Raw genomic sequence first — 27,654 nt, forward strand, 5'->3', positions numbered from 1 at the left:
TACAGCGTTGTGAGATGGGCTACCAGCTAGTTTGATGCTCTTCTACAAACAGGAGAAACATGCAGAGACTACTACTCCGTGAGGAATGTCCGCAGTCATTCGGGCTTTCACAGTCGAGCGCACTTCCGCGTTGTAGTTTCCTGTAAAAATGTCCGTGAAAAATGTCCATGATGTGAAAAATACATGCCGAGCAGTCACCGGTGTGCGCGCACAGGGCTTGCGGACGTCCGCTTTGAGTCCGCGCGGACCTCCGCAGAGTCTGTTCCGCGGAGTCCGTTCCGCCCGAGTATGTTTGGGCCTTTAAAGATGAATGAATCTCTGTGTGCGATTATTTGAAAAATTGTCGAATAGTTGCCACGATTTTCGAATAGTGTTTTTGCTTGTGTTGCCCATCCCTAGTTCCAATTGAGCAGATCAGGTAAAAACAAGGCCAGTTTAAGTCCTAGGAATAGTAGAAGAAAAAAAATTAACTGAGAAACAACGGCAAGATGTTGATCAAAAACCTTTGCCTTCAGTCTGGAGGAGCAGAGTCAACTAATGTCAAACATAAACGTTAAGGCTTCGTATTAAAAATGCCTGAAGTTGGATGCAGCTACCATGTGCTGTGACAACTTCTCTGTGTTTTTAGCTATGACTATACCGCTAGACTCTTGTACGCTTTCATCTGCCCGCCGTGTAACATTAGACTCTTGTACGCTTTCATCTGCCCGCCGTGTAACATTAGTAACGTTAGGAGTATTGGAGGACGAGGTAATTTGTATTGACAATCGTGTCCACAGCGGTCAAGTTGCGGGAAAATCACCATTCCTCGTTTTGTATGGATCACATCCAACATGAGTTTCAATTTTCTGATGATGCCTGCTGCTTGCAGATTCATCCGAACCCTTTATGTAGTCACTTTCCTCTATTTCTAGTCACATTGCAAACAAGCTATTCACTCTAATGGTATGTATGCAGGTTTAATAGGGGTGAACCTTTGGCCCCAGGAGCCAAACAGACGCTATCTGCTGTGTCCTCGTTCGATGTTCTGCGAGTTCCTGCCGGAGAGCAGCCTGGAGGAGGAGACGCCTCAAACGGTGCTGATGGAGGAGGTGAAGGAGGGACAAAACTATGAGCTCGTTATCACAAACGCTTCAGGACTCTTCAGGTATGATGTCATATACAACAAAGATTGTTTTGCTCCTGCAGGATTTGCTGGTTGAATATTTTCAGGGAGTAAATACCTGAAATACAGGCCAGTTTTAGGTCTATATTTTGTGGGTTCGATTAACTGCCCATTTGTAAAATTATAGGCTACAAAAGTGAGAAATTATAGAAGAGTAATTGCTTTGTGTCGCTGGTGTTGTGATGTGGTTTCACTTGACTGCACTCTATTAGAATGGAATTTCAAGTCCGATAGCGCTTTGCAATACCAAGATCTGTGCTCAGACTCCTCGAAAGACAATCTGACATGCAATTTAAAGATGCTCAGAACGGTACAATCTGCACAAGGTTTAATTCCAGGTATTTCACAAACATTATTGGGCTTGGACAGTTGCATGAATCACGCTGTATTTTGCTGTTACAGATATCGCATCGGAGACATTGTGAAAGTAGTTGGGTTCCACAACCAGTGTCCCATCGTTGAGTTTCAGTACAGGTACATTTTGACACAGTGGTTCCATGCACGTTTGTTCACATATTGCATATCATGTAATGTCCTCTATGCCTGCCCATGTAGAGCTTTTGAAATGCACTCCTTGCTTCCCTGTGTCTTCTGTCAGACGGGGTCAGATGTTGAGCGTCCGAGGGGAGAAAGTGTCTGAGGCGTTGTTCCTCGCTTCTCTGAAGAAAGCTGTTGCTCAGTGGCCGGGAGCTCAGCTGGTCGACTACTGCTGCGCTGAGAGTGGTATCATGGGTAAGATGTCTGGCTTATACCATAGACTGTGTAAAAGAAATGGAGCCTTAAACCTGCATTCTCTCTAATGGCCAGCAGGGGGCGACTCCACTGGTGGTAAAAAGAAGTCTGTGAGAACATGACCCAACTCCTCGCTTGATTTATCACCTCAGTAAACATTTTCCTTATGAGTTTATGAACTCAATCACTAGTTTCAAGTCCTCTTTAATACAAAATGATGTTTATTTTGTAAATTATCATCTTATTTAGGGTAAAATAGATGACATGGCTACCTTGTGATTGACGCCTCACAGGGACCTGTCAATCAGGACAGAGGAGTAGCAATCATAGACAGTATTAAAATGATGGAATAGCTACTGTGATGTCACCCACTGGTTTGTAAACACCTGCTTTGAAGCCTCGAGTTTGGCGTTTTGGCCGTTGCCATCTTGGATTTTTGGAGCCAGAAGTGACCATATTTGGACATAAGGGTGGAGCTAACCCTAACACTAGCTGCTACCTTGGTAAGGACAGTGCTTTTACAACTAGGTTTGCAACGGTATGAGATTTTCAAGGTACAATAACCGTCTCTGGAAATATCGTGGTTTCACGGTATCACGGTTTTCTAGAGTTTAAATTATTATCAATCAGAATGACCTTTAAAGGAATTAAAACAGAAGGGTTATTTTTGGTTAAATTGAAGTTTAATTGATATATTTGAAACTTGGAACCATTTTTTAATTGAAGTATGTGTAAAAAGTCTCTCTTTTGATAACAACTAAAATAAAGTTGAGACTTTCTGTCCGGTTGCTTTTTTTTTTTTTTTTTTTTTTCAGTATCCTAGATAAGCAGACAGTGCGATAACCGTCAATTTTGATATCACAGTATACCTTTACAACTATGGTTAACTGTGATCATGCTAATGCTAACTTGTCGCTAGCAAAAAACAGGCTTGAAACCATTAAAACAAATGTTACTTATTAGAAACACTGAACATCTGACTTCTTAGAGCAGTGATCCTTAACTTGGCCCGCGAGAAGGTGCTGGTTGGCTCACCGACCATTTTCTAATTCACAACGGAATTTTTTTCTGTACTTTGAATCTAAGTAAGGTGCCAGAGTGCTCAAAAAAAGCACCAAAATAGAGCTTGTACCCTCCACAGCTCCACCCTCTCATTCAAATGTGGTCACGTCTGGCTCCAAATATCCAAGATAGCGATGCCAAAATGCCAAACTCAAGACTTCAAATTGGTAGTCTACAAACGGGGGTGATGTCATAGTGGATAAGTCCACTTCTTCTTTACAGTCCATGGCTTATACCCCTCGGTCACAGCAAAATTTGGAAGTCTTTTCTGTGTGGTTAGTCAGGTTTGCATTATAATGAGTCTTACCTTACTTTGCCTTGCAGGAGACTCGATAGGCGGCTCTGATCCTCATTACCAGGTCTTCATAGAGCTGAAAGGTGTGAGAAACCTCACAGAGGAACAGCGATACAAGGTGAGACAACCCTAGCAACAACATATTTTTTCTCTATCCTCAAATTGATCTTTATGCTCTTTCTCTGTGTGACATTTTCTCTCCTTCCTCCCAGCTGGACATTTGTCTCCAGCAGGACTCGGCTGTCTACAAGTCTTTTCGTATCAAAGGCAGCATCGGACCAATGAGGGTGCAGCTGGTGGCGGAGGGTGCGTTTGGAGAGCTCCGCAAGGACATGATGGCTTTCTCGAACACCTCACCCAACACCTTCAAAATGCACCGAGTGCTGCGCAGGAAAGAGTACGCTGACTTCCTGTTGGGAAAAACCATCTCCTGAAACGTCTTGTTGTTGTGGAGACAAAGCTTGTGGACTGTGGTGAGCGCTGTCTGAGTGAAATGACTCCAGTTTTTTTAACATTTGCTCATTAACGAGTTGATTTATTGTGCCTTTGGGAACTCATGAACACAAAAACACATCTTTTCATTTTTGACATTTAAAAATGTTAATTTGATTGATTAATTCCTTCAGCTGTATTTATAATTTTATTAAACTCTAAATATTGCTTAATGAAATGTTTTAAGCCTTGTCTGCCTTCCATGAAAACGGCTTCATAAATCTTTTCATCTTATCTTATTAATTTGTTGCCTTACCATTACTTGGGTGATATTCTACAGGAAAAAAAGGTTTACTTGCATATTAACAGCCATTTATGCAGCTGAAGAAAAGCAAAATATCCAGAAAATTCTCCTCACTAACAGTGCGTGAGCTTGTAAATGCTTGCATCGATGCACATTTTTAACAATATGATCCTTTCAATTGATACCATCTGGTGTTATTGAATGTTGTGGCAGCACCACATCCACATTGTCCCATAAGTGCAGTCACCTGTGAAGATTAAAGCAACATTTGGCAAGAGGTATACCTAAAAATAAATTGCTCCTGTATGCCTAAAACATGAGTGGGGCTGAGATGCAGCAGAGAGAAGCATCCTGCAGTAAACCTTCTGAATTGTAAACTATAAGTTGTAATTGCACTGTAAAATGGAGGATGTCATTTGCTGTAAGTGACAAATCAAAGTGACCTACACACATCATCAGCAGTTTGTGCTCCATTCAGCAGAATCTGGATACTAAAGCATTAGATTGAAGGTAATGATGGCCTAACACCAAACCACTTTTAAGTGATTTACTTATTCATTCCTGCATCCGCTTATCTGGAGCCTGGTCGCAGGGGCAGCAGGCCAAGCAAAGCACCCCAGACATCCCTCTCCTCAGCAACACTTTCCAGCTCCTCCTGGGGGACCCCAAGGTGTTTCCAGGCCAGACGAGATACGTAATCCCTCCAGTGTGTTCGGGGTCTACCCCGGGGTCTCCTACCAGTGGGATGTGCCTGAAACACCTCCAACAGGAGGCTCCCAGGAGGCATCCTGATCAGATATGCCTGAACCACCTCAACTGACCCTTTTCAACATGAAGGAGCAGCGGATGTCCCTCCGGATGTCCGAGCTCCTTACCCTATCTCTAAGGCTGAGCCCAGCTATCCCACGGAGGAAGCTCATGTCGCCCGCTTGTATTCTTTCGGTCACTACCCAGAGCTCATGACCATAGGTCAGGGTTGGGACGTAGATGGACCAGTAAATCAAAAGCTTTGCCTTCCGGCTCAGCTCCCTCTTCTCCACGATGGACCGGCATCACTGCAGAAGCTGCACCAAACCGCTGATCCATCTCATGCTCCATTCTACCCTCACTGGTGGACAAGACCCCGAGATAGTTGAACTCCCTCGCTTGAGGCAATAAATCTCTCCAAACCTAGAGTGGGCAATTCACCAGTTTCCGGGAACCATGGCCTCAGATTTGGACTTGCTGACAAAGACAAATTTCCAGTGGCTGATTAAAATCATGAGAGTTTTACCTCAGTTCTTGGACACTCCCATGATCTTGATCATTTGATGTATGAGTATGTAGGTACATTTTGTTTTTCACAACAGAGAACGTTACAATAGAATAAAGTTCATTCGGGTTAAAAAAGAGCAAACATTCTGTGGGTCCATAAAGTCAAATAGATCAACTTCAGGCTTTATACTCTATGTCTAAGTCTCTAATTTGAGACTTACTCCGCCATTTTATGGCTTTGAGAGAGAGTAGCTCATGTTCACAAATATTGGTTGAACTTTCCTAGGCCATGGAAATAACATAATGGAATTTTTAGTTTAGGTGGTCTCGTAGTCTTACAAATATTGACCCTGCAGGATCCTCAGTCTTTGCAAAATCTTTTAGCGTGACTAAAAACTCACATCGTCTTTAGATGTGAGAGGGTGTCGGTCTTTTCAAAGTCTTCTAGTGTCTAATCGGCATGAATATGCAAATTCTAGCTTTAATTAATCACGATACATAATTTCTTGGTGCTGTCATTTTACAATTTTTTGCACTTCTGACATCTGTCTCCAGAAGTGTCGTTTAATCTCAGCCAGATCTGTTTAATAAATTACCATATTCAGATAGTAGCGTTGGCCTCCTGCAGTTTCTGCTCTCTTGGGGTCCAGTGGGCCTTTTTTAGACCAGATGAGCTGATTGATGGTGAGATTCATTATAGTGTAGACTAATGATTTCCATGACAGCAGGCAGCAAACACAGGGTTAGGTTGCATTGCCTTCCTGCGTTCACACAACTTCTTTCCTCAGATTGTGCTTGATGCCAGGACTGTGTTGTCACCACTAGGGGGAGATATTCATATATGTAAGACTTGTACAGTGGCTGTTCATGCTGTTTACTACAGGTCTTACTGTGTTGTTGTAAATACAACAGTGGATTACTGCTCTGACTGTTTATCTGATTTACTGGCCTCTTATTATGAGTCAGAAAACATTAAACCACAGACTGTAGGAGTGTAACAGATTTCTTTAGTGTAAATGCAGCAGAAAGGTCATTTATACTGGCAGATCAGAGAGAGAGGAGACTTACAGTACACTTACAGTATTAATTATATCCATCTTATTGCTAAATTTTATCAACATAATATGCTGAATACTAAACAAGCCCACGTCAGCGATGGCCCTCTTACTCTTGTGTGTTGTTGCATGGCACGCCTCGCTCCCGCAGGTCCCTCTCTGTTCACAAAGTGGGCTAATATTTATAGTAACGTCCCATTTCAGCAGAGATTTGACACTGCTCGCACTTTATTTTGGCTCCATACTGTGATCAGACCAAAACAGGAGTAAAATAAAAATAAGCCCCAGACCAAATGGCTAATTTTCATGAGATAGTGGCTCAAGGCTGAGATGATGTTTTCCTCTTTGTAGATTTAAACAGTTAAACAGTGACGTTAGGTAAAGATGTGAAAATCTGTCATCTTTACATGTTGGTAAAAACAGCAGTCAATTAATAAAATCTCCCTCCAGCACCTCTAAAGCCCACTAAGTAACTCACTATATGTCCATTGTTAAATCAGTATAAAACAGAGGTGTAAAAATGATATGTTGTGGTTTTACCAGGTTGCCAGGCAACCAGTAGAGACTGCCCTTGGCCAAGATATTGTCCGGCACATAACCGCTCATAAAATTGTGAATTGTTCTTTTTGCACAGTTTATTCATAGATCAAACAAACCATATGTAACATGTTAAAGTGGTGTTGTGTTGACGCCGATGTCTCAATGACAACCACATCACTTTTCGTTTTCGTCAGAGCCTAGCAGCCACCACAGTTTCCACAATTACTTCAGTTGTTCTAAGGGGTTGGAATCACCAGAGGAACCACGATACGATATTATCACGATACTTAACTCACGATACAATATTATTGCAATTTTAAATATGTTGTGATATGCTGAGTATTACGATGTTACCTTTTTTTAAACTATTAATTATGTACCCAAAGGAAAACTTCTATTTTATCTAGTAAGATAAAGTTTTCAGTCTGTTCATTACAAGTCAGCCAAGCAGCAAAATGTATCTAATGGACCTAAACAGCAATTGATTATAATATTCTAGTACGCTACCTAAAGTTTAATTTGTGTGTGTAGCTAATATTAATAATTTAAATTTAAAAAAAATTGATAGCTACAAACGAAAGCGCTATCCTCTTCCTGTTTTGGTTGCGCTCAATCGCTAACGCACTTTCTCTGTGCCATAAATTGAGCCTTCATTTTCATTACATTTTGCAATCGTTTTTTACTTCATAATGATGAGTTGAAACAAAAAATGTTTCTGTTTGCACTTAAATTTGTGAGCTTCACAGGTGCTGGTAGGCAGAGTTTGTTACCTTTGAAAAGAGCGAGGCTAGCTGTTTCCAGTCTTTATGCTGAGCTAAGCTAACTGGTTGCCGGCATATTTGTTTTTTTGCCTTCACACGTGCGACAGCTGTGGCCAGAGGCATTGTGTATTCAGGTTGTCTGTCCATCCATCCAACTCTTTCTTCTGTGTGCGATATCTCAGGAAAGTCTCACAAGAATTTCTTCAAATTTGGCATAAACGTCCACCTGGACTCACTGATTAGATTTTGATGGTCATTGTGATCTTGCGTCCGTCTCATTGCCGTGGGCGCAATATCAGAGGGAATTCTTTGAATTTGGCACCAACATCCACATTGAATATGTGAGTGAAGCATTCAGGTTTTAGAATTTGTATCCGTACTTGAAGCGTGGTCAGTTGTCATGGCTACATATGAGTCCGTACAGACATGGATGTAAACTGTGGCCGCAACTTGACATATTGGCGGACGCATCCAGCAGTGAGGCGTTAGTTCTAGTTTAAGTTAGCTAAATGTTAGTTTGTGAATTTTCATGTTTTAATCTTAGGTCAAGAGTAACATTTTGACATAAAAGGTTACCCAGAATTTTTGCTTGCTGTTTATAAACGTGCTAACCAGTGAAAATGAAAGTAAAAGTCATCCCCAGATTCACTCTCATTTTTCCTCACAATCTATACAAGAAGTACCACATCCCGGGGCAGGGGGGCTGGAGCCTATCCCAGCTGACATTGGGCGAGAGGCAGGGTACACCCTGGGCAGGTCACCAGACTATCACAGGGCTGACACATAGAGACAGACAACCATTCACACCTACGGCCAATTTAGAGTCACCAATTAACCTGCATGTCTTTGGACTGTGGGAGGAAGCTGGAGTACCAGGAGAAAACCCACACTGACAAGGGGAGATCAGAAGTGCCCCCCCACCCTGGGTTTGAACCTGGAACCCTCTTGCTGTGAGGCGACATGCCACCTATCCATGGTGGACAACAAAGATATATTGGGTTCTATCCATGTTTGCATTTTTTCGGCACCATGTCTCTTGGATGCCTTCTGCTTAAGGTCCAGCATGTGGTTGCTACCTTTTTACAATGCCCTGACCTCACCTGAACGCTGGGCCCATAAACATCCTGGACACAGAAAATAAGAATTAAATAATAAAATCCAGGCAGAGGGCAGAGTCTCTGCAGAAAAATATACCGCCACACACTTCTAGTGGGTCGTAAGTGATGATTGAAAGGGATTATTTCTGCATGAGTCTTTACATTTTTTATTAGGACAATCCTGCATAGTATATCTTTAAATTGTGAAACATTTGATTTTACAAAAGCTGTCAAACACACGACATTCTGCCTTTTGTGATTTTTATATTCTATATTTTGACGTGTGCGATTCCAGAATACAATAACACAACAGCACGTTAGATAAATAAAGCATGACTCCAGTGCTTTATCTGTGCCTTCACCATGTTTTCATTTATTCATTACAGAGTGTGGTCTCTCTGTGGTCGGTGTTTAGTGAGATGATGTGTCTCTCATCCTCACGTGCATTGAGGATTTACACACACAACACACAGAGAGCTTCTGAGCACATCTGCTCAGTCATGATCTTGATTCAATGTAAACAGCCGAGATCTGAGAATGGCAGGCCGGATTTCTCAATGGGTTTGCTGAAGGAAGGAGGAATGGCAGGCCGGATTTCTCAATGGGTTTGCTGAAGGAAGGAGGACGTGTTTAATTGAGAGGAGATGTTGCATGTTGAGTGAATGATGCCGACTATAGAGCTTATCTGTGTTACAGTTTAAGTCGGGATTAGAGCTGTGGATTTTCATTGAGGTCTAAAATGGTAAATAAGAGCAAATATTTGCAAATGGTTGAATTTTCCCATTTTAAATAGAGTAAAATCATCCAAAAATAAATTCTGGGTAAGAGCCAGGAGAGCTGAGAACTGTGGGAAGTGTAGTTGGGATAATATTTCACCTTGCAGCCAGTGCGTCACTCTGTCGTATTAGACTAGTAGATAGTGGGCATGTTTAATGGATTAGCCTCTTTATTAGTGACAAGCAGAGATGGATGAACTACAAGACGTAAGGACAATGAGAGGCCATTAAAAATAGATAGCAGTGATGGGCTGCCAGGGCTTGAATAGGATCCGGGAGGGAGAACAATACTTTCTTACAGTCTGAGAGCCAGTCTTTTACTTTCACTGGCTGTGTTTTTCTCTCCCTTTTCTCCAAATGCAACTCACCTGTGCTGCCAGCTGGATGGGTTAATTGTGCATTTTCAATCACCTTTTCTCTCCAGCATTTCCTGACTGACAGTTGACGAGCTCAGAAAATTGTCTTCTCCCCTCATTCAGAGACAGAATTTATCAGAATCTTGCTGCTCTAGCTGCTGAAAACAAAACAGTATTAAACAATGGTCATTATCACCCACCACTTCCTTGGCCTGGTTATTCTCGGCTCAGAGATGTGCAAGTTGCTGCCGGCACTGTCAATACAGATCAAAACCAAATTTATTTTTCCCCCTAAAGATTACAAACTTCATTTGTGGCTTGAGGAAACGCCCACACAGATGCTGAATCTGCTCAACTTCTCCCAGATTACAGACGCCCCCACAAGAAACTGTATTTCTATTTTGTTTTCTCATCCGTTTCTGTTTACTTGACTCCCAATTTGCATAAAGCTACACTTGGTGCATGGTCTCGGAGATATATTGTGAAGATTTTTTTTTAATAGGCATCGAAAGACTAAAAATATCCAAGCTTCAAACCCATCATTTTACAGGTAGGTTACTTTATATCTTCCCACAACACAACACCACTTAAAACAATTAGTCTTGACCACCATGCTAATTTGGAGTTGAGGGTGCTGAGAGGTACAAAAAAAAAACAAAGCTTCAAAATGATATATTGTTGTTGGTAGGGATTCCAGCTCCTGGGTAAATCTATATAACCTGAGCGCCATAGTTGGATCTATCCTCGAGCTCCACATAAATCACAGTGACAAAAAAAAAAAGAACAATTTCACCTCATAATTCAGTAAAACTCAGACCCTTGTTCCTCTTGGTAAAACAACTCCTGTTTACTTTAAAATAAACAGAATCAACTCAAAGCACAAGCATAAAGCTGTGGTTATTTTATAACAGACAAATTATTTTAATACATTACATAAAGACATATTCAGCAGTAATGGATCTTCCTGTAGGCCAGGTTTCTTCAACGTTTTTCAGGCCGAGGATCCCTTAGGTCAAAGAGAGATGGGGCAGGGACTCCCTACACACATAGTTGCACTTGAGATAATTCTCTGAATATTTTTGGGTCTTCGCTCATTTGCCCATGCCTGTAGCTGCTAAGCTAGCAGTAGTTGTAGCGAGGCTAAGTACGTTAGCCTCACCCTCTGCACTGTCATTGGTGATTTTCTTCCTCATAAAGTTACAAAATGATCCATTGTGGCTCACAAGAATGTCGTAGACTTGAAATAATAATGCAGCCAATTGGCGCATATTTATTTATTTATTTATTTTATTCATTTAACAGGGACAGTACACAGCTACTTAGCTGCGTCAGAGTTAGCTATAAGCTAATTTTCTTCTGTAATCCCTGGGCAGGAAACAGAGAATAATTTATCTGCTAAAAGACACAATTATATAAAAAATACAATTACAAAATAGAGCATATTCATGGCACAACGGCTTCAGTTTCAGTAGTATGTAAATGTTAGCTAACTAGTTTACCTTGCCCTTATGGACAAGTGCCACACATGGATTCAGCGTTAGCTAGCTCACATGATTGCTCAAGGATTAATGGCTAACAGTTAGCTTATCATTAATGTTATGTACTGTCAAAATAAATAGGTTTTCTTATGAACAGGCTGATTTATCTTTGCTAATAATGTTTTGAATTCATGTCAATGTGTATTTCCAGACATATTTTAATTATTGGGGGGGAAAAATAAAACTTAGATTTATAATTAAATGCCTGTAGCTGCTAAGTTAGCAGCAATTGTAGCAAGGCTAAGTACGTTAGCCTCACCCTCTGCACTTTCATAGGTGGTTTCTATGGGGAACGGTGTTTCAAAACAATCCACTGTGGCTCACAAGAATGTCTACACTTGGAATAATAATGCAGCCAATATGTTTCAGTAGTATGTAAGTGTTAGCTAACGATTTCACCTTGCCCTTATGGACAAGTGCCGCACAGGAATTTATTGTTAGCTAGCTCACGTGATTGTGCAAGGATTTATGGGTAACAGCTTATCATTAATGTGGTGTACTGTTAATTAAATGGGTTTTCTTATGAATAGGTTGATTTATCTTTGCTAATATTGTGTTGAATTCATGTTAATGTGTATTTTCATACACATTTTAATTATTGGGGGAAAAAATAATTTAACTTAAATTTAAACATAAATAAAAATGACTGTAGTTGCTAAATTAGCAGCAGTTGTAGCAAGGCTAGGTGTGTTAGCCTCACCCTCGGTGTATTCAATGGTGATTTCTGAGGTGGACGCTGTGTCAGAGTCTCCTGCTGTTTAAGATGCAAAACCTTTGATTGTAGCTTACAAGGATGTCGTACACTTGGAATAATAATGCAGCCAGTGTCTCAGTGGTATGTAAATGTTAGGCCGAATTATCTTTGTTGATAATATATTGAATTCATTCATTCATAAGTTTTACATAGTCGCTTATCCTGTTGGGTGTTGCGGAGGGGCTGGAGCCTATCCCAGCTGACACTGGGCGAGAGGTGGGTTTAGCCTGGATGGGTCGCCAGACTACAACAGGGCTGACACATAGAGATAGTCTTTGAACTGTGGGAGGAAGCCGGAGTACCTGGAGAAAACCCATGCTGACATGGGAAGAACATGCAAACTCCGCACAGAGGGGCTCCCCCACTCCAGAATTCGAATTCCCCGCCCAGGGTTCAAACCAGAAACCCTATTGCTGTGAGGCCACAACGCTAACCACTGCACTGTGCGGCCATGTTGAATTCATGTAAATGTGTCTTTTCTGACATATTTTAATAATTGCAAAAAAAATTAAATAAAACTTAAATTCAAATTTATCAGCGACATAAATGGCCACCTTGGGCACCACCAAGCAGCCAACTCCAAAAACTGCAGTTCCTATAATGGCCACTTGAGGCTGGCTCCAGAAGTGAGTCAATCCCCATAGACCCCCATGTTAAAATGCCTAACAGAAATTAACGTGTTTACAGCCTGGTACAAAAAAAAAAAACAGTTTTGGTCTCTATAGCTAAGATGATGACGGCTGAAATGCTGAACTTGAGGCTTCAAAACAGGAGGTGATGTCACGCCACCCAGAAAAAGATGGTGCAGCGACAAAATCCCTATCACCCCAAGAGACTTGTTTTGGCTTTTAATCAACAACAACAACAAAAAAATATAGAATTTTGAAAAACTGAACATAGGACGCAGTACAAAAAAGCAGGAAGACAAAATTTGCAAATTGGCACATAAGGTATTCTTTTGTTTATTTATCATTATTTTTTTGTTTGTTTGTGTTTGTTTGTGTGTCTCATTAGCTTGTCTGAAATAAATATACTTATCATTATTGAAATTTTTAGGAGGATGGGGGGCTTGTCTAGGGCGCCAAATGTGCTTGGTCCAGCATTGATACTTCCTGATTCAAATAAAAGGACATCTCAAAAACCCTCCACTACTTATCAGGTTTCTTAATATAGTTTCCAATAATTAATATTTAATGACTGTTACATCAATTAAATTAATAGTCGGATCATCTTTCCCCTGATTACTGTAAATTCTAATGAGATTACTGTTGACAGAACTCATTAACAATGTACATGATATGATAAGCAGTTGTCCCCGTTACTTGACGATCCAGAGGTATTTCCCTATCAGCTAAGCCGTGTTGTTTGCTTGGGTCAAAGTGAGTTAAGACGCGACTTAACTTTGGTGTGTTTAGCATCAAGTCCTCATGAAAAACATCTCCAGGCTTATCCTTTTAATCCGCTCTTAGCGGCTTTTATCCCGGAGCCTTAATTCTCTCATGAGGATACTGTAGGGGCTGGGAGGGCAACAGTGACCAGCTCCATCCAGCAGAGACAAGTTTGAAACAACAATACTCTAGGAACGGTATTTTTAGGGCTACAGTCCGTCCTCATGCGGCTCCTTCACTTCACAAAGTAGAATCTAAATATTTCTTCCCTCTACGCACACACACACACACACACACACACACACACACACTTTCACAACGTCCCTTGAGACAGACTCCCGTGACAAAACACAATAGCAAACACAGTCCAAGTGAATACAATAGGCGGCATTGACCGGCACGCAGGTAATCCATCTTTCCTTGATTTGCAGACATGCACACAAAAGCCATGCGCTGATAGTGGCACTATGGGGTGTAATGGTGCTGTCAGCTGCTCCGAAAGCATCCTCCACCCCTCCCTCCTCCGCTCTCACTCCCTCTCCCTCCCTATACCCCCACCACAGATGAAAACAGGTCCCCACAGAGGATGCCAGCATCTCATTGGCTGGGATATCACAGGAGTGGATGGGGAGCAGGAGCGAGGGAGAGACAGAGAGAGAGCTCAAGAAGATGCAACTACTCTGGCTCAGCATCCTGACAGAGCACTGAGCTGAGGGATGCAAGAGGTGTAGACACATGTCATTTTTGTCTTACAGATTCTCAGTCGTCCTATAGATGGGAAGCGCCGTGGACTTGCAGGATAACTTCCTCCACGCTGCTGCTGCTGCTGGAATGATCTTTCCGGCTGAAAGACAAGCAACAGCTGGGCTGACTGATCTGAAGCTCTTTGGATCTCAGCGTCACCTGGACTTGATCCCTCCTTGTTGACTGAGCAGCTTCTGGTGATCGCTGCTCTTCATTTTTACATATTTTGGTGCCACACACCTGAATCTCTGCACTGTTGGAGTGAGCTATTTTAGTCTGCCCAGACTGCACTGAGGCGTCGCTCGGAGAAGGGTGGACAATTTTACTGTAAATGTGTGTCCCTGCGACCGGCGCCGGACTGTCACCCTCAAAGTCTCCCACACCTGCTGAGAGCCCCTGGAAGCCACCTGCTGTGCCTCTGGGATGGTGTGACGTCCAGCCAGCTGTTGGCCGTCCCACATCTGGGTCAAGATGCCAGTGATGAAGGGCCTCCTGGCCCCGCAGAACACCTTTCTGGACACCATCGCTACACGCTTTGATGGCACCCGTAAGTACAATAGAAAAACTCTGAGGACGAGCTGCTTTGGCACTTGTAGTTTGACTTTTCAAAATGAGTTAAAATCGGGTGGCCTAGTGGTTTAAGTTGCTGTCCATGTAACTGCAACATCCCAGGTTTGAGTCCTGCTACTCCGCTGTGTCCCCTCATTTCCTGTGAGTTCTCTGTATCCTAGAAAATAAGTAAAAACAAAATGATTAAAGGTCTTTAGGCAGTGAAAGGATGGCTGTCATCACAGGGAATAAGACTTGCAGGTTGAAGCTGAGTGTTTTCTCAGTGAGAAAGCAGCTGGCAAAAAAAAAAGGTTCCCATGGTCATGACATTCCTGGAAAAGTTATGAAATTTGTGTTTTCCAAGCCTGGAAATGATTTTAATATGCATTGTTTGGGTATAAAAACATGTCTAAGGTGTGACCATTGAAAACTGACTTGAATCACGTGAAACATTTTTGTCATGTGCAGCTAGTTAGCAGACGCTAGCAGCTTGCTAGTATTCAAATGCCTGAGAAGTGCGTGTTTAATAATGTATGGCTATCAAACGACAAATATAATACATGGCTCGAGAGGCAGAACCCAGTCACGCTGGATGTGAACTCTTCACCAAAGTGTTGGTAACATGGTGGAAGCAGCTCTGGCGAGTTATGCGAAAAGGAAAAAACATCAAGATAGCCAAAAGGCTGCTCAACAGGCTGCCAGCGTCAGCGCAAATGTCATGCCTACCGTAGCCAGGCCAGATAACATTATGGCTTTGTGGCTTATGTGTAGACACAAAGGCATTTTATTTCGTATTTAATGCTACATTTGTGCTTCACACTGGAATAAGAGCCTCATTTTTGCACACTATGATATCCTAACTATTTTAAACTACTTGAATAAAGTCAAGGAAAAGGGTTAAATATGAAAAAGTTGTGAATGAATTTCCAGCTTGAGCCTGAATCCAAGCATCTGTTCTGTGGTCAGTCCCTGGTGCTCTGTATCTGAACACCGACCACCACCAACTGCCTGCCTGAAGCCACATCTGCTGCCAGCTGCAGTGGGATGTACAAAAAGATTTTGTTTGCACTTTTACAGTAAAGCACAAGCACAAAAATCGACCTTCAGAAATCATGTTGTCTTTTCACATTTGTTTCACACAGTTAGCTCCCAACTAGCCACTGCAGCCATTAGGCAGCGCTGCCATTTCTGCTTGACTTGTGTCTCTTGTTTTGTACCTTGTGCCACCTCAGGGGAGGTCGTGGCTCATTGTAAACAAATACCGTGGGGATGTCTGTGTTTTGTTCGCTCGTCGATTCAGCCTGCCCTCTCTCTGCTAAGCGTGGCGGCCTGAACGAATCCCTGGCTCGCAGTTATTCTCTCCGAGCTGGTTTCGACTTGGGGAAATAAACACAGTGAAATTGGTGACATTACTGTGTAATTGATGTGTAGGGTATGCAATTATGGCTTTGAATTGTGAGTCAGGCATTCTAATGAGGTGTTAGAGGAGCTCTCAGGAGCTTAAAACACACCGACACGTTGCTCATCAGGAGCTGTTCTCATATCTCAGCAGTGGCTGGAGTTTAAAACAGATGAAAAGACATTGAATCTAGAGATGACGTGGGTAGTGCACAGTTCAGCTGGAGGAGCAGGGGTCATGCCCTCATGTTGCACCAGCCCTGCTGAAGAGTCCTTGAGCTAAACATGGACTCCCTGTCGACTCCATGGAGCTGCTCTCTGGCTGAACCTCATGTCTGACCTCCGAGAGTGAGGGAGCATGAGGGAAGAGAACACTTCACTTTAGGGCTCACTGGGCTGCATGCAGCGAAGTTCTCCTAAATTTCTCTTGTAGTCTCTCCTAATTTTCCAGTCCAGATGCACCAAACAATTTTAACCACCCAAACCTGCTCTTACCCAGGTGTTCTAAATGATGAATCCTGCTTGATCATAACTAAATTATTACCACAGGTAACGCCCCCTAAATTTTATTTAAGAGCAGGTGTTGTTCTGCAGTAGTGAAATGAATATATTGTTAAATAAACTTAAAGGTCCAGTGTGTAGGATTTAAGGGGATTTAGTGCCAGAAATTGAATATAATATTATATAATAAGCATGTTTTCTTTAGTGCATAATCACAGATTATATCTACATAGGGAGCGGGTCCTTATCCACATAGTCCGCCATATTGCACTGCTGTATTTCTACAGTAGCCCAGAATGGACAAACCAAACACTGTAGTTAGCAACCCCTCTGCAATGAGCCGAGCATTGTTGGAAAAACACTGATTTTTAAAGTAAATATGCGCTAACGAGTGTTTTTATCACTTTAAATCAACGGGTCCATTTGTTGTGGAGAGGAGGAGACCTCTGTAAAAAACCTCTTGAACAATGAACACTGAGGGAATTCTAACTGGGAGAAGTTTCAGCTGGTTACAATCTGCAGTCCTCACTGCTAGATGCCACTAAACCCCCATAAATCTTACATCTCATCCCCCCTAAATCTTGATTTCAGAGCCTCAGCACTGTTGTAACAGAAGCATTAAAACCCAACAATGGCAAAACATTTGTGATGCTGTAAATGGTGGAGTGGTGTAGGAAGCATTCAGACCCTTTAGTAAAAGTCCTGCAAAATGTTACTTAATACAAGTATGCAGATACAATCAGTATAAAAAGGAAAGGTGCTCAATGCAGAAGAAATTGAAACAGTTTAATAAATCGAAATATTTAAAATGAAAAAGCAGCAAGTCCTCACATTTGAGACGCTGGAAGCATAAATACGACAATCATGAAAATGATTATCAAAATAGTTGACAGCCAATTCATTTTCTAATCAATCAACTAATACCTTGGCAACCTGAAACGGCTCAGCAGCCATTCACCTGACTCATCAGACCGATTTGTGCGATCTCTAAAAACACATTCTCTGTGTACTGTAAGGCTGGATGGCCAAAGCATCTAAAAACAATATGTAAGCCATTCAGAAGCTGAATGCACACAATATCATCCAAGGGCGTTTATCGTCTTAATTGGGATCATTGTATTTCTGTAGCCCACCAATTTAATAATCCAATCAGTATATAGGCTATATATACACTCTAAAACATATAATAATCTAATTTTGAATTACATTTTATTATTATTTTTTTTATATAATGTTAATGTTAATGTTAAATTTAAAACTTGTTTCTTTGTGTTGGACAAACAAATGTTTTTTCTCTTATCTTGGTAAACTCAACTAAGAGAAGACAGGGTGTAGGTCCTTAAAAAGTCCTAAGATGTCCTTTTTTTAGGCCATAAACAAGTAATTCAATTGTCTTAAATTTGAATTTCTGAGGTCTTAATTGCCACAAACATTTTATCTAATTTCATTTATCCATCTTTTAATTTCTTTTTGTCCAAATGAGTGAATCTCTTCTGCGTGAAAGTCCACATTTCTGATACTTACCTGCAATGCTTGACTACGAAAAAGATGATTTGTCTAAATATCACTCTTAAATTTGGTTAAAAGTAACTTAAAAAGGTCTTAAACTGCGTTAAATTTAAGAGTCTGATACCTGCAGACACCCTAGAAGAGCAAAAATCAGAAAACCCTGGTGAAATCCAGAAATTAATGGGAACTAACAAATTAAGTACAAACCGTGGATACAAACAAAAATAAGAGAAAATTTGTTCCTATATCTCTTACTGTGTGAGGCCTAATGTCTTTTCTAATGTGTAACATTAGAGGTGTCACAGGACTCTTCCTCTGCCACGTGTGGTTGTATTTCAGCCCTCACCATCAACAGTCCTGCAGCACTGTCGTAGCTCTGGACAGCTGAGCCCACATCCACCACTTTTACAAATTTTACGCTGCTACAAACTTTCATATTTTCAATATTCACAGCGACCACTTGATATCTGCTCTACCTCAGAGGAGCAGAGTGTTTCTTCTTTCTCCTGCCTGCTTTTGGATAAGTAACCAAGTAACTGCTGAGATGAAAACGTGTCAGGAACAGCAGGATACATCTCTGTGCTCCTACACTTCCAAGCCAAAGGCTACCATAAGGCTGTGGCGCCTAGAGGAGTGGCCATGACTCAAAATAGCTTCCTTCCTGTTGCCAGGGCGACAGGGTCCCGCCACTTGACATGAATGATGCTTGAACACTTTGGTCTTTGAGAAAAAGATGGTCCACTAAAGAGAAAACACTTGAACTTGCTTACCAATCAAGGACTTTGAGAGTCCAGCTGGTCTCTTGTTTAGGAAAGGCGCATCGGAAAACAAGTGGCATTGTGGGTCGTGCAGCTGCGATCGCTTGTTAGTGTCACCTCAAACTGCCTTTAACCTGCTGGTTTTTGGCTTTCCTTAAAAACAACTTGGCTCTGTACACAGTCCTAAAACTTCAATAAGATGCAGTATTTGTTAAATTTCCCTTTAGTCAGAAATGTGTTTTGTGTTTTGTGTCTTGTTCTTCTTCTTCTTAGATGTTTGAGCCTCACTGTGCAGAACACGACACAAGCAGATTGTGTTTACGTTCATGATTTGTGACATCACAAACTAATTTGGAATTCAATCATGCTTCAGTATACAACAAACATAACTGTTGTGTTTTATTAAAAAACAATATGAAACTAATAATTACTCAGAGTATTCTTAAATGCAGTGGTGGAATGTAACTTAAGACATTTACTCAAGTACTGCCTTAAGTACAATTTCATGTACTTGTACTTGTGTATTTCAATTTTATACATACTTTTTAATTTCTACATTATATTTTTGAGGCAAATATTGAACTTTCTACTCCAATACATTTATTTATGAGCTTTAGTTACTTTGCAGATTTAAATTATTTATACAAAATATAAAATAAAGTGTTAATATAATAGGTTGAGCCACCCAGCAGTATATAAAGTAATTAAAATGAGCTCCATCTTAACCAGCTACAACATTAAAGTGAAGATATCAGTGCCTCAATGATCATAATCCAGTAATATCTGAAATTGGCCCATCTGCACAATACTTTTGGTACTTCAATCAAAATTACATATTTTTTCTGATACTGTGATGTTGTTTGTCAGACTATATTTGTTTTGGTGTGACTTATAGATATCAGCCGTACAGATGTCTGCTTTCTCTCCAATATAATGGAACTAGATGGCACTCAGCTTGTGGTGCTCAAAGCGCCAAAAATATACATTAGAAAACTCAACAGCAATGTCTCTTTCCAGAAATCATGAACTGATTACTCCACAGACCTTGTTGTGAGCAGTTTCATGTAGATAAACACAATAATGGCGTCTTTCTCGGCTGAGCTGTAACTTTAGCTAGCTCAGTGTTGCGTGTGTTTGCACATTTTTGCGCGTGTGAGTGTGTGAATCTGTCTGTCTACAGCTAATCTTGTAAACTACTGGACCAATCAGCCTAATATTTTGTGTCCATATTAATGACTGTATCTTCAAAATCCTCTAGTAGTTGATTTTCCAGAAACCAAGCCTTACCGTCTGTTGCAGGACACATTTTGGCCTTCATTGTGACTCTGAGTGTCTGTATCTGTCTGTCCGCAGCAAATCTTACAAACTATTGGACCAATCAGCCTAATATTTTGTGTGCAAGTCTATGATTGTACACTCAAGGATGTCTCATGGTTGCGATGATTCACAATTGTTGAGAAACCTGTTTTATTGACTGTTCTATACTGTCATTAACTGCTGACTCCTCACTCCTCTTAGTCGGCTGCAAGTTTTCTGGAAAGCGGCTAAAAACAACTAGCCTTACCGTCTGTTGCAGGCCACATTTGACCTTCCTCATGACTCAAAAACTGACATGCACAGAAAAGTTTGGTCTCATTTTGAACCGGAACACCTGCAGATTAATACCATACCTGATATGTTAAGATCCACCAAAGTTAGGCACATTACGAGATGATTAAGTCAGTTGTTTTTTTCTAATCGTTGCTGCCATCTTGACTGTAAGGGAGCTGGGAGGGACATTTCCACTGGCTGCATTTTCGGCACTCCAGCTGCCATAGCTGTGACTCTGTTTTGTCCCGTCTGCCACACAGCATCATACCACACCGGGAGCTTTAAGAAGCGGAGTGTTTTTTTCCATCTTTTTGCCTTGGTACTTGTGCTCCTACCTGAAGTAAATAAGTAGGCTATGTAGTTAAACTATTTCTTTTTTGGCCTATTTTAATTGTTTTTGTTGTTGTTATTCACGACTTTGTTGTGATGTAGCCTACAGACAAATTTAATACTGTTAAAAGTCCAGTTATGAATTTATTAAAAGATCAAATGGATCACGTGAATTGAGTCCACTTTTCTAGTTGTATACTGACGGTCTGTCACTTATTAATGGAAAATAACCTTTTTATTCTCATACCAAATCCCCTAACACATCAAAGCACAATGTACAGATAATAAAATACCTTCACACACGACATAACAAACCTTACACAGCCTTGAAGTACGTAAAACATGACGCCTGGCTCCTATTTTCAGTCACATCAGTTAAAAAATGTTTTTAGATCAGCAAAACGACAGAAAGCAACACTGCTGACGGAGCAGCCACACATCTCAACTAATGTGTCACTCAAACATTTGCCTCATCTGCTGTTTACAATAAGCACAATTTATATCAGACAATTATTTGTGTAAACATCATTATCCTGTTGCATTTTATTTTACAGCATGTCCATATAATTACTCAGATTGCTTCCTCTATGCAAAACAAGACCACCCCCTGCCGTTATGCATAAATATAACTACTGTCTGGGACGAATAATAGAGCATTTTGGTTTTAAAAGCTCTCTGGGCCATTATCTATTGTGCAGCTTATATGCCACATTTTCATACCATCAGGAGGCTTCAGTGTAATTTCTCCAGTTTGTGGCTCTGAGTGAGAGTTGCTCACAGATATTGATTGGACTCCACTCCACCTTAGGAATAACATTTATAAAACCGAAAGCAATTTTAAGCTGATTTTAATGTAACAGTTCCTGGACTGAGAAAACTGCTGGTGTGTGGCATTACGTACAGACTCCCCCTCACTATAAGCCAAATGTCAGAACAGGTTAAGTCAGTAACCTTTGGTACTGCAGAGCTCAGTATTTGGCTCGTGGCAATGTCAGCGTTCCTGTTCCCTAAGGATCTGTGTGCACGTGTGTGTGTGTGTGTGTGTGTGTGTGTGTGTGTGTGTGTATTTGAGTGCCTGCTCTCAGGGCTTTGCGTCTGTACTATATGTTGATTCTATATGATGTTTCCGTATGTTTGTGATTGTATATTGATCCCTGAAGTGGAGTTCTCCGAGGGCAGCACAGATGTTGGTTGTCACGCAAGCGAAAAACTCAACCTTACGGTTTCCCACTTGAACCACCACTCGTGTGCCTGTCATGTATGTGTGTCCATTACAGCATACATGCCTGTCCTTTACACCCATCCCCACCTCCCCCAGCTCCTTTACACGACCTCCCCGGCGGTGTTTTTGCATTGACAGCAGCGCTCGCCCTGTGGGGCAGCGTAACCACAGGGCAGCTGCAGGCAGAGATAAGAAGCGGGTTTATTTTTCCCCCAAACACTTTTCTGTTAAAAGACGAAAGAAGAACCAAAGAGGAGACAGGGAGGACTGTCAGACTGAACCTTATGGAGCTCATTGTTACACAGCTGATGAGCGGGTCTTTAAAGGCCACAACACTGCAGACAGAAAACCAGCGGATAGCTGAAGCTTTTGTGTGGCTGCATCCTTTGCTTCTTCTTCTTTTGAAGCTCCTTGTGTTTAGTTTTACAGGTTTGATGTAGGCATTAATTTGGTGACGTCAGAGTCTTTAAAGGGGACTTATTATTCTCATTTTACTTGTATTTTGGTTTTTAATTGGAACAATTAATGCTGTAACCCTTAAATGTTATTTTACGCTTACGCCTTTTAAATAAAAGGTATTATTATCCATGATTCTTAATGCCCACACTAAGAAAAAAGCAGTATAGATTTTTTTTATTTTTTGCATTTTTTACTTCCTTTGGAAAAAAAAAAGTTGTTAATTTATTATCTTAGCATCACTACCTTTACCGTAAAGGGTAAATCGGACCATTCTGACCGGTGATTTGGTCCATACGACCCTGTGCCGATCAAATGTACCCACTAACCATTGTAAAACCTGCCGCAACCAATTACTTGAGCTAAAAGCGAGTCGTCAATAGAGTGTTCCAGGATAAAGTCCTAAAATGTGAAAATGAGTTGGCATTTTACCACTCCTGGTTGCCTCGTCTCGAAATCAATGGTGTCTTTAAAGGATTTTTGGTTAGATGCCTGAAGTAAGGTCTAAGGTTTATATACAGTTTCTATCAAAATAAATGCACTACATCGGTACAACGCTGTGAATTGATGTTGTTGTCCTTCAACAACAAACACACATGGTTGGGTTTAGGCAACAGAAACATGTGGTTAGGTTTCGGAAAAAAGAACAGGGTTTGGTTTTGTAATCTTACGGGACGCAAACACCACACTCTCGGATTAAGGTCGGTGTTTGTTGGACCCACCTGCCTCACTCGGACATTCGCTACCTTAACTTTCGTCCTTGTTCCGCGGCGTTTCCCCCTGACGCTGCCGGGACGGCCGTGAATCATGCCGACCTTAAAGGACGCCTTGTTTTTTTTTTTTGCTGCGAGTTACTGCCCAAGCGCCAGATTACGTCAATTTCGAAGTGCGACTGGGCTCTAATGAGAGACTCATCGTTGATATCATAAATGCATTTTTACTATTTCANTTCCGCGGCGTTTCCCCCTGACGCTGCCGGGTCGGCCGTGAATCATGCCGACCTTAAAGGACGCCTTGTTTTTTTTTTGCTGCGAGTCACTGCCCAAGCGCCAGATTACGTCAATTTCGAAGTGCGACTGGGCTCTTAATGAGAGACTCATCGTTGATATCATAAATGCATTTTTACTATTTCAAGTCAAGTTTCCAGTGGCTTAAAAAAGCCACAAAAATGTTTGTGTATGTTTTCAATTATAGTTCTTAGAAAGGAAATTGGAATCAGCCAAAATCTGAATCAGCAGGTCAGACTGTAGCGATCAATACCCCAAAAAGTTGGAAATCAGAATTGGCCAAGAAAACTGTGACGGAAAGTAGCAAAAGTAAACAAAACAGAAGTAAACAAAACGAAACAAAACAAACAAAAACATTCAGCTCATTATTTTAAACTTTGGCCGCATTTAAGACAAAAAGACGTACATGTTTTCAATGGCCTCTGGTTGTTTGTAGAGGTTTCATTCTTTTATTTTGTACAGCACTTTGGTCAACTGTGGCTGTTTTTAAATGTGCTATAGACAAAAACTTGATTTGATTTAATGCGAAGATCCAAAGAAAAAAAAGGAAAAGTGTAACAGGTCCCCTTTGATGCTGAGATCATTCAGTAATTACAGGATCTGTGGTTTGGTACCTGGCTCCTCCTAAATATATGTTTTTGAGTGAGACACTGAAATCTAAATCTGCTCCTGATGTGCAGGTCTGCACCTTATGTGGGATGCTCCGCCTCCATCAGCGTGTGAATGTAGGTGTGAGTGGGTGTGAGGCTTTGTGAAGCACTTTGCTCCGTTCTCAGAATAAAGGCGCCACATAAATTCAGTCTTTTAGGCATTTTGGGATTCAGATCACTGAGCATAGATCCTTTTGTCCAACAAGCTCTGAATAATCAGTATTTGGTTAAAATGGTCTGATTGATCACTGATTTCAAAATAAACACAAAGCGATTGATGATTTCCTCATGCCCCTTTACCACACCGGTGACCTTTTCCCCTGAGAGCCCACCTCTCCATGCACTCTCACCCATCTGCCCCAATAAGTAATTACATGCTGCTGGCTGGTAATTAGCTGGTGAGGCAGTGACCGAGCCTCATGGGCTTCATCTGTCTTTTATACGCTGAGGAACTTGTGCGACATGGACACGATGCAGGCTGCTTGCTGTCAGCAGTAGCATGTAGCGTCATCATGTCAGATTACAGTAGTAGCGAGTCAGCACAGATGTGTAATTAAGGAAGCTGGCGCAGCGGAGCGGCCACTCAAAGCAATATCCCTGAGAGGATTACGGCCCTAAGAATTGAGGCATTGTCACAATCACACACACAAGCATGCACACACACACAAACACACACACACACACACACACACACACACACACACAAAGTGTTTATCAAGTGGGGTTCATGTGGGAGCTGGATTGCTTGCTTATAAAGTTACCAGAGAAGTAATAAGTATGTGTATGTAGAAGTGAAAGTGAAAGCTGTAAGTGGGGTTTTAAAGGGACAGTTCACCCCAAAATCGAAAATACATATGTTTCCTCTTACCTGCAGAACTATTCAGCACTGTAGGTTGTTTTGATGTGAGTGGTGGAGTGTTGGAGATATCGAACATAGAGATATCTGCCTTCTCTTGAATATTATGGAACTAGACTGAATTCGGCTTGTGTTTAAAAAATTCAGCAGCAATGTCCAGAATCATAGCTGTATTACTGCGCAGAAGTTGTAATGTTAGCTAGCTCAATGGTGCTTCGTGACTTAGCAGTAGATGCATGCTACCTTTTGCGCGGTGATACGCTTGGCAGGTGTATTTCGACAGAAAGAGAATAGTTCCTACATTAATCTAATCACAAGAAGGTCTGTGGATTATCTTGAGTAACCGCAACCCAGTCTCACTTCGAAATCCGGCGCTTGGGCAGTGACTTGCAGGGTCAGACACCAAAGAAAAAGATGTACTTTAACGTCTGCATGATTTGCGGCCAGTTGCCATTATAGTTTTAAGAACAAAAAGAATGAAAGTTGAGGCAGCGAAAGTCCGAGTGGGGTAGGTGGGAGTGGTGGTGGATGGGTCCAACAAACACCGACCTTCAGCTGGGAGAGCGATGTTCATGTCCCGTAAGATTATAAAGCCAAACCCTGCTCTTTTTTCCTAAACCTAATCATGTGCTGTTGTTGTTGAAGGGAAAAAAATGTCAATTTGCAGAGTTGTACCAACGCAGTGCATTTATTTTTAAAGAGACTGTATGTAAATGTGAAAGAATCTTCTCATCTTGAAAGAAGACAATGCATGTAACAGGCAGAACTTGACACAGTGTCTCAGAACGTCAGCAACCAACACAGCCAGGGTACCCTGCACATCGTATCCTAACTTTAGTGGATCATAACATATCAGGTATGGAATTAACCTGCCGATGCCGTGGTTCAAAATGAAACCAAACCTTTCTATGGATGTCAGTTTTTGAGCCATGACAAAGGCCAAAATGTGTGAAACAAATATAAAGAATGCACATCCTCCGAATCAGTTTATTCCAATCGGTGCTGACATCAAAGGAAAAACTTAAGAAATCAGGATTTGTTGCACACGATGTATTGCTGCTCCTGTGCTTTATTCCCACACTAAACAAATAAGCAAAAATGTGGCCTGCAATGGATGGTAAGGCTTGTTGATTTCAGCCGAGACGCTTTCCAGAAACTTGTGGCCTCCAGCGATGGATTAAGAGTGAGGAGTCAGCAGTCAGTGACAATTTAAACCACATTTTCAACAATTTGTATCACTGCAACCATGAGCAATCCTTGAGCATACAATAATAAATGTGCACACAAAATATTAGGCTGATTGGTCCAATAGTTTGCAAGATTCACTGCGGACAGACGGATACACACACTCATACATACATGACCAAAGGCATGATTCCCACCAGGCTTACGCCAGGCAGAGATAATAAGCTTGGGTGGTTACTTTTGCACAGAGCTGTTTCCGCCTCTGTCCAGCCAAGTCTCAAACTAAAAAACTGACCCCACTCGATTTAAATCATTTGAAAAAAAAGCTCAGAGTTTCTCAACTTGAATGAAACGACTGAATCATGCAGATAACTCCAGTGACTCATCTAATCCACAGTGTAAAGCAGCACAGTTTGCATTCCTTCAAACGCAGCACAAAAGTTTTTTTCCCCTTTGTGGCTCGTTGGTTTTAATACATCCTTTAAACGTGATTTACGACTACACCTGCCCTTGACCTATTTGAAGGACCGATTTAGGGATGCTGAGTAGAGATGTACCTATTCTTAGGTAAACATTACATAAACCAGAGATGAATGCAGTTGCTCTCTGACACTTGCTGGCTCACTGAGTTTGGGTGTTAGAAATTTATAGAACATGAAAAAGAGGGCATGTTTTTTGTTTTTTTTGTTTTTTTCAGCATAGGCTATCATGTCATGTTCAGCCATTGTTTCTAGGGCGATCTTTTTTTTTTAGATGTGAAAAGGCAGAGATAGAGTACCAGAGCAGTTTGTTCACAGCTGTGACTGTATTTGCTAAGACGCTTATTAAAAAGCAACAGTTATCAGTCTCTCTACATGACACAAAGATGTGCAGCAGACATATAGAACACAAACATCTCCATTTTGAAGTGTGGGGAACAGCTATAGTAGCAAAACATAGCATAGGCATAAAACCTCCTCTGCTTGTTGATGGATCCGACTAATGCCTGTCTCTTTCTATAATTCCACAGTGACAGTTTAGTTACTGCTCACTGCACACCCAAGAAAGGTTGTCACCGCTCAGAAAAGACATCCCCTATGGACTGCTTTCTGCTCAGTCTGGCCAATTAAAGTGCTAGATTGTGGAAAGCGCTGTAACAGCTGCTTAATACTTCTCCTTCTTAGGCTCGCTCTCTGTGGAATCGGGAGAATTCAGACTGTATGCGCGCTGCCTCTCTGCTTGGCATTCGGAAAATCTGGAGTCTGATGTCTTCAGTTAAGCAGCAGAAAGAATTAATTTGCTGTGGAGCCGAGTTTGATGCTTCAGTGCTGACTTCTCCAAAGAGATAGCGAACAAATATGCATACATGTTTCCTTAAATATGTAGTTGCATCTAATCACTAGATATATAA

At 41.3% G+C, this 27,654-nt stretch overlaps 2 protein-coding genes across 2 annotated transcripts in view; both read left to right on the forward strand.

Annotated features, from left to right (window-relative positions):
* The window catches only part of ghdc (GH3 domain containing), a 10,222-nt gene extending 6,298 nt beyond the window's left edge, over positions 1-3,924 (forward strand). Inside the window, exons 7-11 of the mRNA XM_050060715.1 lie at positions 958-1,147; positions 1,568-1,639; positions 1,764-1,897; positions 3,284-3,372; positions 3,467-3,924. Of these exons, the coding sequence (XP_049916672.1) occupies positions 958-1,147; positions 1,568-1,639; positions 1,764-1,897; positions 3,284-3,372; positions 3,467-3,688 (707 nt within the window). The 3' untranslated portion in view covers positions 3,689-3,924. The remainder of the gene's footprint in view (positions 1-957; positions 1,148-1,567; positions 1,640-1,763; positions 1,898-3,283; positions 3,373-3,466) is intronic.
* Positions 3,925-14,240: 10,316 nt separating this feature from the next.
* kcnh4b (potassium voltage-gated channel, subfamily H (eag-related), member 4b) overlaps positions 14,241-27,654 on the forward strand; it is a 62,963-nt gene continuing 49,549 nt past the window's right edge. Inside the window, exon 1 of the mRNA XM_050060648.1 lies at positions 14,241-14,800. Within this exon, the coding sequence (XP_049916605.1) occupies positions 14,725-14,800 (76 nt within the window). The 5' untranslated portion in view covers positions 14,241-14,724. The remainder of the gene's footprint in view (positions 14,801-27,654) is intronic.

The sequence above is a fragment of the Epinephelus moara genome, chromosome 13 (genome assembly GCF_006386435.1).
Source record: "Epinephelus moara isolate mb chromosome 13, YSFRI_EMoa_1.0, whole genome shotgun sequence".
Classification (NCBI taxonomy): domain Eukaryota; kingdom Metazoa; phylum Chordata; class Actinopteri; order Perciformes; family Serranidae; genus Epinephelus; species Epinephelus moara.